This window comes from Stomoxys calcitrans, chromosome 2 (genome assembly GCF_963082655.1).
Source record: "Stomoxys calcitrans chromosome 2, idStoCalc2.1, whole genome shotgun sequence".
Lineage (NCBI taxonomy): Eukaryota > Metazoa > Arthropoda > Insecta > Diptera > Muscidae > Stomoxys > Stomoxys calcitrans.
The window spans coordinates 167,272,740-167,294,547 of NC_081553.1; the positions used below are offsets into that span (position 1 = coordinate 167,272,740).

At 40.3% G+C, this 21,808-nt stretch overlaps 2 protein-coding genes across 7 annotated transcripts in view; one reads left to right on the plus strand and one right to left on the minus strand.

Annotated features, from left to right (window-relative positions):
- Window positions 1-6,847, plus strand: part of LOC106081431 (serine/threonine-protein kinase/endoribonuclease IRE1) — a 47,984-nt gene extending 41,137 nt beyond the window's left edge. For both annotated transcript variants that reach the window (XM_013243373.2, XM_059363763.1), the window contains 5 exons: window positions 55-1,121; window positions 1,183-1,373; window positions 1,436-1,600; window positions 1,658-1,972; window positions 5,721-6,847. In XM_013243373.2, coding sequence (XP_013098827.2) covers window positions 55-1,121; window positions 1,183-1,373; window positions 1,436-1,600; window positions 1,658-1,972; window positions 5,721-6,320 — 2,338 coding nt within the window. In that variant the 3' untranslated portion in view covers window positions 6,321-6,847. The remainder of the gene's footprint in view (window positions 1-54; window positions 1,122-1,182; window positions 1,374-1,435; window positions 1,601-1,657; window positions 1,973-5,720) is intronic.
- An 87-nt stretch (window positions 6,848-6,934) lies between these two features.
- The window catches only part of LOC106081406 (calcium uptake protein 3, mitochondrial), a 40,247-nt gene continuing 25,373 nt past the window's right edge, over window positions 6,935-21,808 (minus strand). For 2 of the 5 annotated variants that reach the window (XM_013243362.2, XM_013243348.2), the window contains 2 exons: window positions 20,206-20,611; window positions 19,529-20,130 (listed from right to left, as the gene is read on the minus strand). In XM_013243362.2, the coding sequence (XP_013098816.1) occupies window positions 19,841-20,130; window positions 20,206-20,611 (696 nt within the window). In that variant the 3' untranslated portion in view covers window positions 19,529-19,840. Of the gene's footprint in view, window positions 11,974-19,526; window positions 20,131-20,205; window positions 20,612-21,808 lie in introns of those variants that run through there. The other 3 variants (XM_013243337.2, XM_013243357.2, XM_013243329.2) reach the window with 3 other exon arrangements.

Genomic DNA, 21,808 nt, shown 5'->3' on the forward strand with positions numbered 1-21,808 from the left:
TCAACAAAAAACTAAGTAGTTCAATGTTGCTTTATTGCTACATATCTGTTTCAGCCAATCACTGTACGTGGGCGAACATGGCAATGGCCTATATGCCCTGCCTTCGTTGGTAGACAAAAATACACCGCGAATTTCTACAGCTCCACCTATACATTTATTGGGTGGTCCTGAGACCGATGTTGATCCCAATACCGTTTATCTAAACGATGTCTTAAAAAAGAACGCTGGCATTCTGTTGGGCTACTATAATCGACCCAATGATGTTAACTTACAACTCTCGCCATCTCCCACAGTAACTAAGGATGATGGCAATCACCAATTGGCTACTATTAGTGCTTCTCTTAAGGGTCCTGGTCGTAGTATTCTTTCATCGGACAAAGAAAGCACTACAGCTACGTCGAATATTGGCACACAAACTGAGCCAGTCATAGAGTTGGAAATTGAATCGGAAGTTCCCAACAAAACATTTGGCCGTTTCGCCCTGAATAAGACCAAGGAAATTATTATAGACAATAGCAAGCAAGTGCGTTCCTTCATCTACGAGTGGTTTATTGACCACCCCAGCAATCGGGTACATGTCATTTTGTGCATCATTATCATTGTAATGTTCATGATGTTCTGGTACATGCACAGTTCTATGCGTGAATTGAGAAATCAAAGTGAGAATGGCTCCAAAACATATAGCGGTAGCCGAGGCAGTGGTAGTAGTAATATTAGTGCTCAAGATCTCATTGACCTGGGAGATGGACATATACGTGTTGGCAAAATCTCCTTCAATTCGAATGAAGTTCTGGGCAAAGGTTGCGAGGGTACTTTCGTTTTCAAGGGAACATTTGAAGAACGTTATGTGGCAGTTAAACGACTGCTGCCGGAATGTTTCACATTTGCCGATCGTGAAGTGGCATTGCTGCGAGAGAGTGATGCTCACGAGAATGTTGTGCGTTACTTTTGCACAGAGCAAGATCGTCAGTTTCGTTATATAGCTGTAGAATTGTGTGCCGCAACATTGCAAGATTATACAGAAGGAGAACGCAGCATAGATCTAAGATCCCAGATAGCGGTATGGGAAGTTTTAAAGCAAGCTGCATCCGGCTTAAGTCATTTGCATTCATTGAATATTGGTGAGTATATTTGATGTTTGAAAAAATCAATTTATCATCTCCCGTGTTTGTCTCGTTCTAGTTCATCGTGATATAAAACCCCAGAATGTATTACTTTCGTTGCCTGACAACAATGGCGTAGTAAGGGTTATGATTTCCGATTTTGGTCTTTGCAAGAAACTTAACTATGGCAAAACCAGTTTCTCAAGACGTTCAGGTGTAACAGGCACCGATGGCTGGATAGCTCCAGAAATGATGAGAGGCCAAAGAACGGTATAATGCATTGGCAGAATTTTGACATGACATCGAATACTAAATGAAAATTCTCCTTTTAGACAACATCTGTTGATATTTTCTCCTTGGGTTGTGTGTATTACTATGTTCTCAGCAGAGGACAACATTTGTTTGGCGATGCACTCAAAAGACAAGCAAACATCTTAACCAACGATCATATTCTTGATCACTTAAAACCCGACAATAGTAATGAGTGTAGTAAATACGTAAGTGTTTTAGATATGTGATATTAGCTTCTCGTGTTATAATAAAATTAATTTCAGATCTTAGCTGGCGAACTTATCAGCGATATGATCCATAGAGATCCCCAATGCCGTCCTCCTGCCAAGTGTATTGGTAACCATCCCACATTTTGGACGGACAAAAAGATTTTGGCCTTTCTTCAAGATGTTAGCGATCGTGTGGAGAAGTTGCAATTCAATGTGGAGCCACTGAAATCGCTGGAAAAGAATGGTACTATTGTTGTCTTGGAGGATTGGAATATCCACCTGGACCCAATTATAACCGAGGATTTACGGAAATTCCGTGGCTATATGGGAGCAAGTGTTAGAGATTTATTGAGAGCATTGAGAAATAAGGTAAGGCAAATCTACGCTTACATAACTTTAGTTGTAGTTGGCTATAAAATATTGTACGTTGATGTTTAAAAACTTCTTTATCCGACACAAACGCATAAAAAAAGGCAGCCAGAAGCAAATTGTACAGGAAAGGGGCAGAAAATGTATTTTTAGTTCTGCAATTGATACTATTTAGTACTTTGTTTACGAATTGACCTAGAACTCAAAAATTTTGTATACTATGGCATGTTAACAGATGGCTGTTACAAAATTCGTACATTTAATTACCAAAAAGGACCCATTTTTTGCGAAATCGGGTTGAATGAATAGAAAAAGAAGCAAAAATGTGGTTTAATTTGCTGTGGCTATCATCAGCGCGGGATAGTTGTGAACACGACACGACATTACTGTCACGAGAAGCTTAGCTGCGAACTACACAGGTTTCGGATAGTCGAATGCGCCATATGGAGTAACTTTAACGGCAGTCGCTGACAATCAGCGGTATCAAGCGTAGAGTCTCAGGGACAGGCCAGGCAGCACTGGCCCTTGCACCAATAGTGCAAGTGCCTATGATGCTCGATATGACAAGGCGAGTTATTGGGGCCTTTAAATAACCAATGGCCACCATGTTCCCGCAGCGATCGGTCCTTTGGTCCGAAACGAGCTTGTTCATCTACAGGAGCTGGAAAAGGATCGGCCCCTCCACATGAAAATGTGGCTACGACAACAACAACAAAGGGGAAGATAGAAACAAGTTAAAGCTCGTTAAGTTCGGCAGCCCGAATTTTATATACCCTTTACCATGAATCGCATTTGACACGTTGTTTTAGTGATTGGAGAGATCACTCTGTGATTTGGCCCTGAGAATATGTGTCAGATTCGTATTCTACTCTTAAATAGCTTTTATTTGAGTCCCATATTGGCATGGTCAGTAAATTTGTCCTCTTTGGGGGAGGCCCTATAGACAATTTTTACCGAATGTTGATACCAAATTCGTGCCCTATTTCCAAAAACTTTTCATTTGAGCCACATATTGCTATGGTCGGTAAACATGTCCTCTTTGGGGGGTTGTTTTGGGAGAGGGACGCCACCCAAACTTTTAGCTCCACATTTGGATTCGGATTCGTATTCTACTCTCAAATACCTATTATTTAAACTCCATATTGCCATGGACAGAAAATAAGTCCTGTTTGGGGAAGGGGACCCCAGAAACTCGGTCCCGAAAGTGGATATCAGTTTCGTCCTCTACTCCCAAATACCTTTTATGTGAGCCCTATTTTCCAATAGTCTAAATATGTCAGATTAAGGGGTTTTGGGGGTGGGATGGCCCCCAAACACTTGACTCCATATTTAAATAACGGGTTCGTTTTCCACTCTCATTCCTTTCATTTGACTCCCATATTGTCGAGATTGGTCAATAAATATATTTGGTGGGTTTTGGGGGTAAGGCGGCCCCCCTAATTACCCATCCGAAATTTGGATACCAAATGTTTGGCGTGGTTACTAAAATGGAGCACACAAAATTTCGCTTCAATCTCACCACCCATCTCCGAGACCTGGCGTTTCTGAAAATTAGACAAAGGGGGAGGGTCCGCTGCCCCTTCAGAAATAAAAAAAAAATGCAGTACCCTATTTTCACCAAAAGTGGAAGTCAATTTCGTGCTCTACTCCCAAAGGCCTTTCATTTAAGATCCATACTGCCATGTTCGGTAAATATGTCCGATTTGAGGGGTTTTTTGGAGGTGGGGTGACCCACGAAACACTTAGTACCATAATTGGGTATCAGATTCGATATCTACTCTCAAATACCTTTAATTTGATACCCATATTGTAGTGATTTGATACCCATATTGTAGTCTATAATTCCGTTTTGCAGGTTTTGGATGCCTAGGAGGGCCTCCCACCCCAAATTTTGATACCAAATTTTTGGTTTTAGGTTACTGTAAGTGTGCAAACATAATTTCGCTTAAATCGCTCTTCCCATTTCCGAGATCTGGCTTTTTTGAAAATTATGGTAAGGGGAAGGGTGGGAAAGTTCATAAATATTGGGTTGCCCAAAAAGTAATTGCGGATTTTTCATATAGTCGGCGTTGACAAATTTTTTCACAGCTTGTGACTCTGTAATTGCATTCTTTCTTCTGTCATTTATCAGCTGTTACTTTTAGATTGCTTTAGAAAAAAGTGTAAAAAAAGTATATATGATTGAAGTTCATTCTAAGTTTTATTAAAAATGCATTTACTTTCTTTTAAAAAATCCGCAATTACTTTTTGGGCAACCCAATAGTACCGCAAACAACCGCAGCGAAGTCATAACGAAGATAAATGCTGTATGTTCAATTTTGACCACTGTGCCACCTTTCTGTTCATGTCGGCTTCTCAAAATCGCCATTTACTGGCTTCTTTCAATTGGATCAATTAAATCCAGCCAATAGATGGCGCTTACTTAAATGTTAGTGCTACTATTCGCTTGGAGTGGCTTAACGCCTATAATATTGATCACCATGTGGTAGTTGTCTATATCATTTTATTTTTAAAATCAAATCAAATTGCCGAATTAAACAATTTTTTTTGTGGTAAAGAACTAATTAGCCAGTCTATATATTTTAATGCGGTGGCTCTAGTTCTAACTATTAAACCATGTAAGACTTTTGAACAAAAAAGTGTTGCCCGGCAACACCTCGTTTGGTCTTGTCTATCGATGAGCTAAAAATGGTTGCAACCTTAACGTTAAAAGTTTGCAAATCCTGCTATCACGCTGAACGTCACAATTTCGGGGCTATGGCGGCCTACATTTATTTGTGTCCCCACACATTAATTAAATCATACAGTGTCCTGTTAGGTCATAATGATTGATTAACTGTTTTGAGGTGAATAGGCCCGCTAGATATATGAGCAGAATGAAGATATCAGTTTTGTAGTCCACAACCTTGTACCTTTAATTTAAGCCCATATTGTCATGATTGGTGTATACAACCGTTAGGTGGAGGGTGTCTCTATGAGGATTGTGTGCCACACTCCATCTGCCACTTGAGCACATATTTGAATGACTCACTCTATTCAAAAATATCTATCATTTGATCCCCATTGTTTTAATGGTCACATAATCTCTTGGGTGCGATTTTTGGAGGTAAAGCGCCACCTAAATTCGTCGACATATAGTTTAATGTCATATTCGTAATCAACTACCAAATAACTTTGATTTAAGTCTAATATATCTATGATCGAGTAAAATTCCCATTTAGGGGCCTTTTGGGGTGGGGCGACCTGCAAATACTAAGACATCATATTTAATGTCATATATCTTCTACCGAATACCTTTCATTTGAGTCCCATATTGATATGTACGTCCATTATGTTTGTTTGGGGAACTTTTGGGTATGGAGTGGACCCTGGGTTCCTTGGATCCAACTTTTACTACCATATTCGTATTCTACTCTTTAAAAATTTTTATACCCTATTGCTCTTTCCGGACCACTCCCCACAATCTGTGAACATTTTATAGAAATCGGTTCAACTGTTTTTGAGTCTATACGGAACAAACAAGATTACAAACCCACACACAAACAAACACAAATTCATTTTTATATATATAAATATTGTTATATTTACACTTTCCACTTCCTCACCTAGAGGGCAGCTTCTACAACTGTCTATGTTCTTCTTTCTTCCTTTGAGCCTTTGAGGTTAGAAAAAGTTATTTGTCTCTAAATGCAACTTTCAGTGAAGAAATAACTTGAAATCAACTCTGTCTTTAATCTTTTACTTGCAGAAACACCACTATCATGAATTAAGTGATGAAATGCAAAATATACTTGGCAGCATTCCACACGAATTTACCAACTATTGGATAAGTAAATTCCCCTACTTGATATCGCATGCCTATCATGCCTTCAGTATTTGCTCAAATGAGCCCATTTTTAAGTCCTACTACAATTCATCATACCACTTCACACGACCGGATTATTTTGATGCGGATGATGATCTGTACCCAACACTTTTGCAGAGAGATCCCAAGCCATTGGCCAAACAAACAACATCATCCGGCAATGCAAGTCCGAAAAAACCGCTAACACCACAACAGCCTAGACAACGTAAGGGCAACTATAATTTCCGCAAGCCCCCAGCAGAGGGAGATGATTTGATGCCAGCTCATGGAGGGCTGCAGCGTAATTTCGATAGTAATTATCCATCCAACGAGGATGAAAAACGTGATGTGTTTGCAAATTTTAAATTCAGACGCAATAACAAATCCTCAAATCGTAGTTATAATAATTTAGGTAAAAAAGACAAAAACGTCACTTGGACATTGTCCCCGACGACAACTGTCAGTACTATGCAGCCCTCTAACACCATGCCAAAAGATGAATAGTAATTATGTATGTGCAATTTTCTATGTTCTTCTTAGATTTAAGTATACATGCTGGGGACTTTTTTGTGACTGCCCCTGTGTTGCCGGTCCTATTATTATTTAGTAAAATGTATTTAATTCCAAAAAAAAAAAACAACAAATGATTTAACCCAAAAATATCACAATGATTTGTATTGTATGTCACTGACTAAACACCCCTGTTAATACTTAAGTTAGCAGTTACTAAGGAATGCTGTAGTCTGTAAGAAATGGTATTTCGTTGTAGAGATTGATGAGGACGTCAGGCTACAACGATTACCTCTTGTCTGTGATAAATATGTGTATAATTATTATTTGTATATTATGTCTCAATTTTCCTTCTTAATCCTATCTACAGTTCTTTAAAATCACACAAATAGAATATATTACTATGACGCCTTAATTTATGCCCCTTAACGGACGCACGGACCGATAGACACTCTCACATTTAACTACAAAATGTAGTTACAATAAAATGTTTTTTTTTTTAATTCAACATTTTTTTGTAATTGCCTGTGTGTGTGTTAATCCACCATACCTTTTACTTTATCACTTACAAAAACTTTTTGTGTTTTTTATAAAAAAAAAAAAATACATTTACTTGTAATATATAATTGTAATAAATATGTTTTTTTATTAAACAAATAAAATTATAAAACAACACAACAATTAGATGCAATTTACTCTATTATGACAAAGATTATGAACGATATTCCCCATTATTCCGCTTGGCAAAGGCGTAGTCGAATGTCGAAATGTGTGCAAGCAAACTGGTTTTAAGGCTGTCAAAGGCGAAAATTCGTATTGGCATTTTTGGTATCACATAAGTCGAATTCGGTTGTCAATATTTATAAGATTGCATTCTAAATTACATCGCGCCTGTTTGTCGAAAGGGCATGGAACCTACTTTTATATAATATAAGTTACAGAATACCATGAAATGTGAAATTCATAGTCAAACGACTACTGTCGATTTTCACCTTCGACAACGGGAATAAGGGTGATTATTAACTACAGAAGATTCATTACATTAATTTATCTTCAAATATATATTAAAAACATAGTTCTAACCTAAACGGAGAGACAGGACATCACTTTCAATTGTAATTATATAACAAATGCAATATAAAGCTTAAAAGTCAGCGGCAATTTTAAGGATTTGAATATTTACCCATTTATGTTCGAAATGATTTGGTAGATCGAGATGAAGATGGGGAAACAGAGGCCTAATTCTCGTATTCGCAATCGACTTATAATGATCGAGTTTCGTATTTTTTGGATTATGGCATTCGTTATCGATTAATTCTATTCGAAACGTGCGAGTTTTTGCCCGCAGCAATTTACCTATTGTAAATAACAAATTTTTGTCCATTTTCCAGAAACTAGGCTAAAAACAGGACATCAAAGTATTTATTTCAAAAAATAAAACGATAGTAATAATATTTTTGTTTGTTTGTCTTTCGAGACGAGCTCAATGATCGGAGATTGCAAATGGAAAAGGAAAGCCAAAGATAGTAACACACACCATCCACTATCGGACGCGTTTCGTCTCTGGTTAGAAGATTTTTCAACCATATTAGGTGTGATGGCTTCAAGGGCCGTGCGATGGTATGTTGTATTTGAATCGTATTAATTGCGAAAACGCATCTATGATACAATTACCATATTAACCACGCTCGACAACCCTGTCTATTAGCTGTACTTTTGCCCAATGCATGTGTTTTGTGTAATGACAGACTTTTTTTCTGTGACAATTTGTGGTTGTAATATTCTGGTTCGATTATAAATTTATATTTATATTACGGACGGCCGGAAAGTGTATCCATCGTGAAATTTATATTACTGACGGCCGGAAAGTGTATCCATTTTGCAACTAAACTCCAACGGTCTCCGTGGTACGATCGATGAGAATTTAAATTTTATGAGTCGAAAGAGTATATTGGTAGCAGCGATCCAGGAGACAAAGCTGACCAACACCTGCAGCTTGCACAGTAGTCACGGATACAATGTGCTACGTAGGGATCTCTCAAGGAATGGAGGTGGGGGATTGGCCAATCGTGATACACCATTTTGTGCAATATAGACCCATCTCGCCTGCGCCTGGCGCTAGGGACCCCTACATGGAGTGCATGGAGATAGCAGTCAGTTCCGGTACTGCCGAGATATAGCTATACAACGTGTACATACCGCCGGTTGGTAGCTGTGTTCCAATTAATGTCCAAGCTTACAAACCCGACATAAGTGGGTTACTATCTGGCCATAATCGTCTGGTTCTAGGGGACTTTAATGCGCATCACACTTCATGCCATTCTCCCCTAGATAACGTCCAGCGAAGCATAGCTTTGGCAGAGCAGAAGGCTCCACTTTTTGCATGGTGAATGAGGATACCCCCACTAGGGTTACGAGGTGGTGCAGCAGCTCGCCAGAATCCATGCAGCTCCCAGAATCAATGAGCTTGATCTGAAAATATACAGGGTAGTCAACGAGCTTATGCGGAATTTGTGGCTGGAGCACTTGGAGCAATGTAACTTAGGCACCGGTTTAGGCAAGCTGTGGTGTACTGTTAAGTTATTCTCGAACCCCGGTAGACGGCATGGCAGGACCTCAGTCACTTTTGGCGAAGTAACCGTGACTGATCCGAAGAGATGCGTCAGGTTGTTCAACCGTTAATTTATTGTGCATCCCGAGAGTGACAGGGCAAGGAGGAGAGCCATTTGTCGTATCCGTGGTCTCCGAGCCGATGCACAGCCATCACAATTTACCGTGGGCGAAGTTACGAATGTCATCCGTGGCGCAAAATCATCCAAGACGTTGGGCCCCGACAGAATCTCCACATTGATGATGAAGAATCTGGATTTACCTGGAGTTGAGTACCTTACAACTGTCCTCAACCTGTCTTTGAACACTCTTATAGTTCTCGATGTCTGGAAGATTGACAGAGTGATGCCACTACTGAAGTCTTAAAAGAACCCAAGGAGGAGTCGCACGGACCTTTCTCCCTTCTCTCACCAGTGGCCAAGACGCTTGAGGCACTACTCCTCCCGAGCCTTGTTGGGGAATTTCCATTCACCAATCATCAGCATGGATTTCGAAGATTGCATAGCATAAAAACTGCTTTGCATGCCATCACCACACACATTTGCCTCTGCCTATCTTCCATTCCACCCCCTCCAGACAGCATAGAGATCGTATAATATGCGATTTCAACATTTCTGCGATAGGATAAACATCTACCTTAACCAACTTGCAGTTTATTTCGCTGCAAGGGGTCCAATCGTATCTGCCACCAAATCTGCAGCCCCATTGTTCACAACATACACACATGAGGTAGATCTGCCTTAAGGTAGATCCAAATGATCTAGAGCGTGAGGTTCAGCTCTGCATGATGGAACCTCTGAATCAAGCGGCGTATCAAGCGGGTCTAGACAACATTCATGCAGACATGGTAGGAAATGCGGTAAATAGCTACGGGGTGAATTTAGTCCTTGGAGAACTACCGCCTCCCGATGCACCTGAAGAAATTGATCTCCCCCGGCAAGCCAGACTAGTTCTGGCTCAAATACGTTCCGGCAGATGCAGCCGCCTCAACTCCTACAGAGCAAGGATTGATGCCGACGTGCAAGATGTATGTCCCGATTGTAACCAGGGACCGCAAGATACACAACACCTGTTTAACTCTCCAGCCAGACCCATTCGATTCAGACCCAGATCCCTGCGGACGCACCCCATCTTAGTGGCAGAGTTCTTGGATCTTAAAACTGAACAGTATCAAGCATATGAAAGATAGAACACAACAAACTGCTACAACAACAAGTGGGTAAGGAGCTGACTGTGATAGTCGATGGAGTAACGATTTTGACCACCAAGTGTTCCAAAATACTTGGTGTCACATTGGACAGCTTTTACGAATTCTTCTCACATGCCACTGCAATTTGCGATAAGGTCAGAAATAGAAACAAGGTCCTCAAGTCACATGCCGACCGGTATTAACTCTGGAACTTTTGAACGGATAGAGCTATGTACTCGAAACCCTAATAGGCTCAGAGTCTTATCCATGGTGCTAAAAAGTTGGTCACCTCGATTATGTCAAATTTTGTACTGCTCATTTATCGAACGATCGACTTGATTCTTTTTTTAAAAGATAGAGGTCGTAAAACCCTACAATAAACATGGATTATATTTTAACGGTTTATGTGTGCGTTGGACTTACAACGATTACTTGTAGACTTGGGGTCCCCAAATTTTGCATATTTTTTGGAAAACACCTCTACATTGACTAAGTAAAGGTCCGTGTTTATAGCTCTATTCGTACAAAAGTTCCAAAATTATTTCCAGTTTTTTCGATTTGGCAACACTGTGCGCCAGTGTGGTGTCGTCAGCTATGTGACACTCAGTGGAATAATATTCAGATATATTATTCGAACTGCAACGGGCTGTCTTCTCAGTTCACACGTGGGCCAACTTCATCAGGAGACAAAGATCCTACCCATGCGAAGACATAATTACATGCTATCTAAGCAATAGCTTCTGGGCTGTTATCGCAGGCACCATCCAAATCATCATTTTGTGGATAGATATCCACCGCCCAGAAGCCTTAAGATGCATTTTCATGTAGAGCAAGATGTTCAGCGATACTCCTCTCTCAAACCAGAGTAGTTCTGGTCTCCACTCCTACAGAGCAAGGACTGATGCCAACATGAAGGGTGTGTGCCATTTGTGGCCGGGGACCATACGACACAAGTCACCTATTTAACTGCCCAGCCAGACCCACTCGTTTCAGACCCTTGGTCGCAGAGTTTCTAGATCTAGATGTTCTGCAGAACCAAGCAGACGAACTTAGAGCTCTGATTTATGTGATGTTCAATGTATCATGAGAAGCCCAGCTGCGAGCTACCGGGCGCGACCACAGGTTGTGGATATTGGCATGCTTCGTATACGGAGTAACTGCTATTTCAGTCGCATACAAGCTGTGACATTGAGTGGAGACTGTCAGTGAGATTAGTGAGCACTTGGACATATGATAATTAAGCGGTAAAAGAACAAAGAGGGCAAATAATCCAAATAATCTAGAACGGAATTTGCTTTTGAAAAACATTTTCGAGTATGAAATGAAATTTCTTCAGCAAACTATTGTAGTAATGCACAATAATTACCACTAAAAATGATGTCTAAGATAATTTATAACAATTTTTTCTAGTTTCTTCAATAAATTAAGTTAATAACAGAAAATTTTTATATACTATATGTATGTATGTACATAGAATAACAAATGTTCAAAGAAACAAATTTCAATGGCACATTCCCAAAAAGGTCAGTTGATTGAATAAATAATTTTGGAATAAATATTTTTTAGTACAAATACAATGTTTTAGTATGTAGATATGGATAAAATGCATAGAATAATAATAGAAGTTTTTTTTTCAAAACTTGTTCGAATTTGGTCTAAGGAGCGTCGGTAATTGAATTTTATTTGGCTAGACTACAAGTTTTTGTTTTGGTTTTGTAAAGCTTCTTAAAGGTTGAAATGACATTGTCATTTGTTATGGTTTCAATAGAGGGCGTTTTATTTGTTCTGTTTCATATCCTGTTTGATGCAAGACTTAAATGCTTCCCATCCTTCAGATTTGCCAACGGACTGAAATGAAATTTCAATTATCGAATTTTATAGTATTGTCTTATTTAATATACAAAATCACATTAAGAGTTTGAGAATTGAAAGAATATTTGGAAAATTTATCAAAAGAAATCTATGTTATTTTTTTCTTACTTACCGTTACAGGTCTTTAATGATATTACCTATTTCTTCAGCGGCTATTTAAGATTCAGTGCCGCTAATAGTTCATATTGGACAATTTATACCGACTTCATATAAAACAACGTTATGTCAGCCGATAATCATATTTTCAAACCATGAGCAGCATAATATACTTGTGCTTAAGTTCCGCTGATAAAAATCGACTACTAACAGAGTAACGCATTTTTAAAACAGTTTCTTATGAGACTATCGACTATAGTAGATAACACTGTCCCTGTAGGCTGTTGTTAACGACATTAGTCTGCCTATGGTGACACTATTATCGACGCATGTGTTTATCGATATTAGGTTGTTTTGTATGTGAAAATGATGGGTTAACGAATGAAATTTCAAGAATGAAATATGATGTACAAATATATTAATTTCTTACAAACAAAATGCCTATGGTTACTTTAAATATAATGTGTTTACCAGAAATATGCAAAGCATTTGTACTTTCGATTTCGCTTGAGAAATGCCACGTTAATACCCAACTTAAGGTTAATACTACGTTCGTTTTTCACAGTAGAAAACACATGTTTCTCGCTATTATCTTTTCGAAACACTAACACATAGACATTTTTGGTCCCACAGTCGGAAAGTTTAGCCTCCACGAGATAACGTCCAATAATGGGTTGAGGCTGATAGATTTCGTCGCGGCAAAAAACATGGTAGTTAGTAGCACCAGATTTCAACATAAAAATATCCACAAAGCCACATGGCTGTTATCCGATCAAAACACGAGAAACCAAATTGATCACGTTGTGATAGTTGGAAGGCATTCATCCAGCGTGTTAGATGTACGATCGATCCGTGGAGCGAATATAGATTTGGATCATCACCTTGTTGCAGCAAAGGTTCGCACCCGTTTGAACATGGCGAGGAAAGTACGATCTGACACTGCACGGAAGCTGGACATTGAAAAGCTGCAAACACAACAAATGGCAGCGGCATACTCCACTCGACTGACTCAACTGCTTCATGAAAGCACTCCTTGTTCCGATGATATAATGGCGCAGTGGCAAACTATTGCCCACTCCATGGAAAATGCCGCGAAATCCGTACTTGGGTACCGGAAGCCTCCTCCAAAAAACCCATGGTACGACCAAGAGTGTCGAGATGCTACTGAAGCCAAGAATGCGTCATATAGAGCAACCCTGCAATCGGTAGCAACGCGCCAGATGAAGGAGAGGTATCGGGAGAAAAGGAGAGAGGAGAAACGTCTATTCCGCAGAAAGAAAAAGGAAATGGAATGACGTGAGTGCGAGCGAATTGAGATGTACAGGAGTCAGAATGAAGTCCGGAAATTCTACCAAAGAATTAAACATCAAACCGATGGCTTTGTTACAGGCACATCCTCCTGCAGAGACAAAGAAATAAATCTAGTAACTGACACAGACAACATGCTGAGGATATGGATATGACACAGACAACATGCTGAGGATATGGAAAGAACACCTTACCCAACTGCTAGTGTCCGATTTTGGCGGCGAAGAGGATACCGCAGAACCAATCCCTGATGATGGTATAGAATGTTTACCTCCTAGTCAGAATGAGATCCAAGTAGCAGTAACCCGACTAAGGAACAACAAGGCAGGAGGAGCCGACGGGTTATCCGCTGAACTATTTAAGACCGGAGGCGACACGCTGATAAGGCGTATGCATCAGCTTATCTGCGCAATCTGGCTAGAAGAACGCATACCCGATGATTGGAACCTCAGCATACTATGTCCCGTACACAAGAAAGGAGACAAGACGGAATGTGCCAACTACAGAGGAATAAGTCTCCTCCCCATCGCATACAAGATACTCTCGAGTACTGTACTGTGTGAAAGATTAAAACCTAAAGTCAATGAGATAATTGGGCCCTATCAATGCGGCTTTAGACCAGGTAAATCCACCCTAGACCAGATATTCACACTGCGCCAAATCCTCTCTCTCTCTCCAGGGTGACACTTGCTGATACGCGTTCCTTAGTAATAATACGAAAGAATCTCTCCGAACCATTTAATACCAAACAAGATTTCATACAAGGGGACAGCCTATCGTGATTTCTTTAATATCCTGTCGGAAAAGATTATACGAGATGCAGATGTGAATAGATATGGCACACTAATCACAAGAGAGCACATACTACTCGCCTATGCCGACGATATCGATATCATGGGTCGGACACCTGAAGTAGTAACTGCAGCCTTTGAAAGAATCGAAAGAAAGTCAGTGAAATGGGTCTGGCAGTAAATGGAGATAAGACGAAATGGATGGTTTCCACTCCCAAAAAGCCTTGTACAACCGAGCAGATAAAGAACATGGAGAAATTTGGGATCCAAAATTTTGAGATAGTCAGTAACTTTATCTACCTCGGCACCGCCGTAACCGAAACGAATGACACCAGTTTAGAGATAAAGCGAAGAATAATACTGGCAAACAGATGCTACTTTGGAGTAAGTAAGCAGTTTAGAAACAAGGCCATCTCTCGACAGACGAAGACTTCACTTTACAAGACACTGATACTACCCGTCCTGTTATATGGTTCTGAAGCATGGGTACTTGTGAAAGCAGATAAGGCAGTGCTTGGAGTATTTGAGAAAAAGATTCTTTGTAAAATATATGGACCAGTTTGCGTTAATAGAGAATATAGGCGTCGTATGAACCACGAGCTGTATGACGACGATAGTATAGTTACACGTATCAAAATACAACGGCTGCGTTGGTTAGGTCATGTCCTCAGAATGGATGAAGAAGTCCTTTGAAGGTAAACACGGTGGTACACGTAAACCGGCAAAACCAAAAGCCCGATGTAAAGATCAAGTGGTGGGAGACACCTCGAAACTTGGTGTCAGAGATTTTGGAATGAGCGCGGAAGATCGAGGCGCTTGGAACGCTATTCTACGTTCGGCTAGTGGAACGAATATTCTGTCATAGCCAATTAAAAAAGAAAGAAGAAGAAAAATGGTTGACATTGTGTTGGTAAAATTTTATCCAAGTGGAGCAACTTGTGGTAAGAGAATTGTAAGCTAAACATAGATAGATTCGCGTTTTTCAAATTATTGTCATTTTTAGCCCATATGTGGAAATAAAACTGCGATTCCTAGGGGTAATGAAGTCGAGCCTAAGGATCGGTGTTAAATGGAGCTGTGGGTGATGTGAATAGAATCAAGGGAGGCGACACTCTGATACATCGCAGCAATAGATATAACTCTGAAGGATCTCGATAAGACTGTTTTAAGGATTGGAGCCCATAGGTGGAAATAAAACTGCGTTTACTAGAGGTAATGAAGTCGAGCCTAAGCATCGGTGTTAAATGGAGATGTAGGTGATGTGAATAGAACCAAGGGAGGTGACACTCTGATACATCGCAGCAATAGATATAACTCCGAAGGATCTCGATAAGACTGTTTTAAGGATTGGAGAGCGTGCGAGTAGATTCCTCTTCGGGAACACTAGAAAGACCAACCGAAACCGCTACGCTGTTATTGTGACGCTAAGCTATTAACCATAAGCACCACTCTTGATTGTAAGGAGTTTGAATCGACTACGAGGACACTCCAAAATAGGGCCAATAGAACCAAGCTACGAGTAGACAGGGACATGCACAAGGAATCCCTAAACAGTTACAAGTTTGAAGTGAAGCCGGCGGGAAATTCGGCAGGATGCTTTTTTTGGACCCAAAACTTCTTGGGAGCATTCTGAGATTACGTCCTTCAAGGCTAGCTGCGACCAAATTCTCTAGATGATTAGAGTTAGCCAGCAGGCCATATACTCGGACAATATAGACGCCTCTCGAATACAGCAGTGTCAAAGCACTGACCGTGGTTGGGGACATAACAAAGCGGGAAAGGTTAGGGTAGTATTTGTCCCAAAAGCGGGAACCTGGAGACATCTCTGCCCAAGAACTACAGGGGAGGACCTTTAACTTAATCTATCCCTAGAGAGATTATTACTATTTTTATTTTGATCGCGCAAATAAGAAAACTTCGATTTATCATTGGGTGAATGACCGCTTTCTCTCCATTATTACAGACTTCGTTCAGTGTGCACTGAGAAAGCTGCCTGAATGTGTGATGGCCAATGCACTTGAACACTAAGCAGACACTGTTCACCAGAAAGAGAACGCTTCAAAGGTTTTGTCCTGGATGTGATGCAGCTGCCCTTCGTCTTGCTCAAACAGACACCTTTGTGGTGTCTGTCCAAAGAGGTGTCGCTCTTCGACACGCTGTTTGGACTCGGCTATAAAAAGGAGGCCCCTTATCATTAAGCTTAACAGCATGTCTATGTCAAGGGAAGGTCGGTGGAGACTGCCCTGCACGAGGTTTTGCATAAAATAGAAGAATCCTTCGATGCCAAAACGTACAACCTGGCGGTATACTTGATATCGATGGGGTTTTTAACAATGTGCCGACCGACACACTGATCCAATCCTTAGATAAGTACCGGGTGAACCCGGTCCTTAGAGACTGGATAAAACATATGCTAAAAAACAGGTGGATAAATTGTGTGTCTCATGGCATAAATATAAGGGAGAAAGTGGCACAGGGCACGCCACAGGGGTGCATTTTATCGCCACTCCTATGGGTGACCACCATAAATCAATCCCATGGCAGCCGGTTGTACGTATCGGATCGATCCGATGGAGTGCTCCATCGATAAGGGCAGTCGCCTCAGTGTACAACACACTGCTACAACAACAAGAACCACCATAAATGACCTATTACGGATGCTGACTGAAGAGGGTTTTGAACCCGTCTACTCCTATGGAGTAAGGATCCGAGCTATGGAGAAGGGCTGAAAGGGTCTTGCATATGGCATATGACTGGGCTAGACCCAGAGGTCTCAATGTTAACCCAGAGGAGACTGAAATATGCCTTTTCACGAGGAAGACGAAGGTGGGCCAATTAAACGCACCACGTTTCCTCACTAATACGATTTCTATATATGACAAGGTCAAATACTTAGTTGTGATCTTGAACAGGAATCTGAATTGGAAGTGTCACATTCAGGAGCGTACTGAGAGGGCTCACAGATGTTGGGCACTATGTAGACGGGTCTATGTAGGCTCGAAATGGGGCCTGAATCCGAGAATAGTCCACTGGCTCTACAGGAGCGTGATTATGGCTCTATCAACAGCGTGACTGCTATGGAGACTAAGTGCAACATAAGGATCAGGTTCAGAGAACATGTTGTCTTGGCATAGGCGGAGCGGTGAGGACCACTAGGGCACTGGAGACTACTCTAGATATCCGACCCATTGACATACAGTTTGAGTGTGAGGCTGCCACTGCGGCTATGAGACTTAAGACGGTGGGAGATTGGATTGAGGATGGGAGCAGCTCATACCATCGCGATATTCTCGAGGCGACGATAGGAAACCTGGAAGGAAGGGAAGAGATTTCCGATCGGATACCTGAGATTAACTTTGAAGTGGAGTGCAAGGCACTGTTGCCATCGGCACAGTCTTGAATTGACGAAACCCTAGTATTGCCATCTGGAAGATCACGTTACACGGATGGATCAAAGTAGAGAGTGGGCCTGGGGGTTTACATTGAGAATCCAGGGACTGACATATATTTTAGACTGCCTAACCATAATACGGTCCTGCAGGCGGAGATACGGGCGATCACGGAATGCGTAAAGTGGTGTGGTGCTAACGCGAGGACATCGAGTGTGAACATCTTTACGGACAGTAAAATTGCCATAAGGGCAATAACGACCAAGACGGTAAGGTCACGAAAAGTCTGTGTAAGAAGGAAATTAACGCCTTCTCACGACGCAGTCCTAGTTAAGGGAGTGGGTGACGAATGCGCATGCAGCATTGTGGAACAGCGAAACGGTCGGTAGGACGGCGAAAATCCTATGGGGGATCCAGATCGTGGGAAGAGGGTATTACTAAAAGGAAGTAAGAAGGAGGTCAGTATAGCTATTGGTATCAAAACGGGACACATAAGACTACGAGCGCAATTATGTAAAGTCGGTGCGGCAAGTAATAGTGTACGTAGGGCATGCGGCGAACATGATGAGCATTTCCTTTGTCATTGCCCGGCTTTCGCTTCTAACAGATACCGGCACTTAGGTGGGGACACAATACCAGATGTGAACCAACTTAGGGGATTGGTATTGAAAACAATTAGGGATTTTGTAAGTAGCACGGAATTTCTAACTTAAATTTTTCTTTTTAGAGGTTACTTTATAGTTTTTAGAGCGCACAACAAGCTGATTACTGGCTTAGGTATATGTCCATAGAGGCATGGGGCGGATTAATATCTGCACCCTCTTTTCAACCTAACCTAAACCGGTTTATTGATCACCCTAGTTTTTTCCACACACACCTCTTAACAGTTTTTATGTTCGGCTCTCAACTTTCCTCGTTTATTGTGTTTTTTTTTCTGTCGTCTTAATACAAGAAGACCCGCTGCCTCCTATGGGACAGAGTTGGTTTTTTTTAACAGCTATTTCTAAATTAGGGCCGAACTAAACCATTAACAAACACAATTTATCAAGCGATCCCTATAGCAAGGGCTGCCGCCTAAGTGTACGACACACTGCTACAACAACAACCTCAACAATTTAGCAAAATTCATTGAAGGCCATCGTAGCGCAGAGGTTAGCATGTTTCGGGTTCTGGGTTCGAATCCTGGCAAGACTATCGAAAAAATTTTTCAGCGGAAGCTAGCATTATGAGGGGAAACCCAAATGCTGGCAACATTTGTGAGGTACTATGGCATGTAAAAACTTCTCTCCAAAGAGGTGTTGATCTTCGACATGCCGTTTGGACTCGGCTATAAAAAGGAGTTCCCTTATCATTGAGCTTAAACTTGAATAGGACTGCACTCATATATATGTGAGAAGTTTGTCCCTGTTCTTAAGCGGAATGTTCATGGGCAAAATTTGCAAATTTTACGTTTGAAAGACGGATAAGCCCTGACAGATTTTCAGAAAAAATCACAACTATGTTTAGTTGGCGGGGTTTTAGATGAAAGTTTCGCAATAAAGAGATTATCTTTCGGTGATAGGTATGCCTATTGTGCAACTATTTTTAATGAACATGAAAAATGTTTGTAAACACGAAACTAGTGAGTGAATGCGAGAGAGTGAGAATGATTGGTATGAGTGAATAGAATTGTGTGATTTGTTGTTTTCTCAAAATATTTTTAGAATTTCGTATAGTTACCTTTTGAAAATCGCTCTAAAAATTGGTCTTTTTGCTGTGCATCAAAACAACATTGGACTTTGTTAATTAAAACACGGAGCGTCAAACCAATATATAGCAAATTTTTAGTCACAATACTACAACAACAAGTGAAATAAGTAACCAATTAAAACAAATAAAAGAAAAAGAGCCAATTAAAAATAAAATAATTTGAGAAATAAAAAAAATGTGTGTTTGTTGGGTCTGTCCAAAAATAAACATTTATTAAAGAAAAATAATAATAAATTAATAATAAAAAAGCGCTTAAATTAGATATAGTATTAGCCCAGTAATAATAAAAAATAAACATTGAAAGCAGATAACTTAAATTGAACTTGGCGCAATGACTGCAGACTTAAACAATGAAATGTCATGGCGTGGGAGATTACTTGTTGCGACTATTCTTTGTAAGAATTTTAAGTTTAGGACACTGTGAGTGGGAATGCCATTAAATGGAACAAAGAAACACTAAAGTATACTTAGACTTAGACAAATCACAGCGCTGTTGCTTCGGATTGTTGCTCACAAAACATCATGTTCATAAAAATGATCCAAATTTCGACATGCACGCTTGCGCCAAACGGCAAACATGGGACTATCCGGCTCATCATAGGTATCTAATTCTTCGTTATATTCAAAAGCATGACCACTTACTTTAAAACCACGATGCAAACGATCTTTCATAATGGCTATGAACTCCTTGTACGAAAGTAGACCATCACCATCCTGATCGAAAATGGCAAACACGGTGTCGATTAGGTGACGCGAAAGCGTATAACCTGTGCATATTTTAACAGCTCTTGAGAATTCATCTGAAAAGGGAAACAATATTGAAATCAAATCGAGTTTCCAAACACACATCCATCTTTTAGGATCGATAAACTTACCCTTCGAAATGGCACGATCGGCTAAGGTATACATACGCATAGCAATGGAGAAGTCATCTAGGTTGTTAAGAAAACGGCAAAAATCACGAAATTCGTCAAAGGTTATGCCCTGTTCGTCTTTGACACGATCCAACAGACGTTCCAAGAAGCTGTCGTATTCTTCAGTGTCCAGGTAAGTGTAGCGTAATAAGATCTTTGCAAAATCCACCTCTGTGATGGCCTTATTGCCCTTGGAAAATTCAGTGAACTCTAGCTCCAGAACTTCAGTTTGTAAATTGTCCATGAATTTGTAGAAACCCTCATAGTAAAGATCCTGATTGCCCTTCTTGCCAAACAAATGGGTTTGCAGGGTGGTGTCCACTTTGTGTTTGCGCTGCAAGCCCTCCTCATCATCGATGTAATTGTCCTGTTTTTAGTATGATTAATCGCATTAGTAAGATATTTATGTCTGCTGTGGAACACATAAAAAAACATCCGGCAGTTGTGTCATTCGAATGTTAGAACAAAATGCATTTGATTTTAGTAAGTTTTTACAGCATTTTGAAGAACTATACAGGTGATAACACAACTTTCGGGAATATAAAGCATTTAGAAATAAGACACAACACAACGCAACAAAAACTTTTTACAATTGTATGGACGTGGACCCAATGTACTAATCTTTGCTCATTATGGGATCTTCCACAAATTATTTTGTGACGCATATTCACGGTTAAATAAATCTATTCCTATCGATGATAGGCAAAATATGTTGATCAAGATTAAAATTTTAATTTAATATTTATTTGAAACAACCATAAGCTCATTTTTTTTTAAACTCACGGTTTCTTGGGCAAAACTTTTTAAAATTTGTAGTAGTGTACGATTTTGACAACCGATTGGTGGCCTAAATTGACCCACCCCAATATCCACTTAATATTTCATTTTCACTGAAATCCCATCCTCTTTCACTTTTTAAATTGACCCACACTAGTGGACATATTTACCTAAATAAGTAATAAGGGATGGCATTTCAGTAAGAATACGCTCATTGTCGTTCAAACATATAGCGCCATCTTTTTGCCGGTTTCTTGTTACAAAAATTACTGTCCACTTTTAAAGAGAGGGAAAAAATTATGTTTTCTAACTCTTGAACACTCTAACCGTATGGCATATTGCTTGTTTTGTCTAGGCATGGCAGGATGGCAAACGGTTTGGTTTTGACGACATAGCACAATGAAGTGTTGCTGATGGTATAGCATAGCAAGATAAAGGCTTCCCATGTGTATACTTAGTGTACCATACTAAACGACCAGGTGGGCTTTTGGGTTACCGAAGGTTATGCGACCAATGCAGTGTGCATCAAGCGGAAATCCTTGCAATTAAGGACGTGGTCGAATGGCTAAGATACGATGTCATTACGACGATTGGCATAAATATCTTCTCAGATGGCCAGGCAGCCATTAAATTCCTGGAGAACGTATTTCTAAACACAAAAACCGCCTTCGACTGTCGCATATCTCTCAACGAGATGGATGAACAGCTCAAAATTCACCTGGATGACGGGCCGCAGAGATATCCCAGGGAATTGTAAACCGGATGAGCTTGCGAGACTATGAAGTAC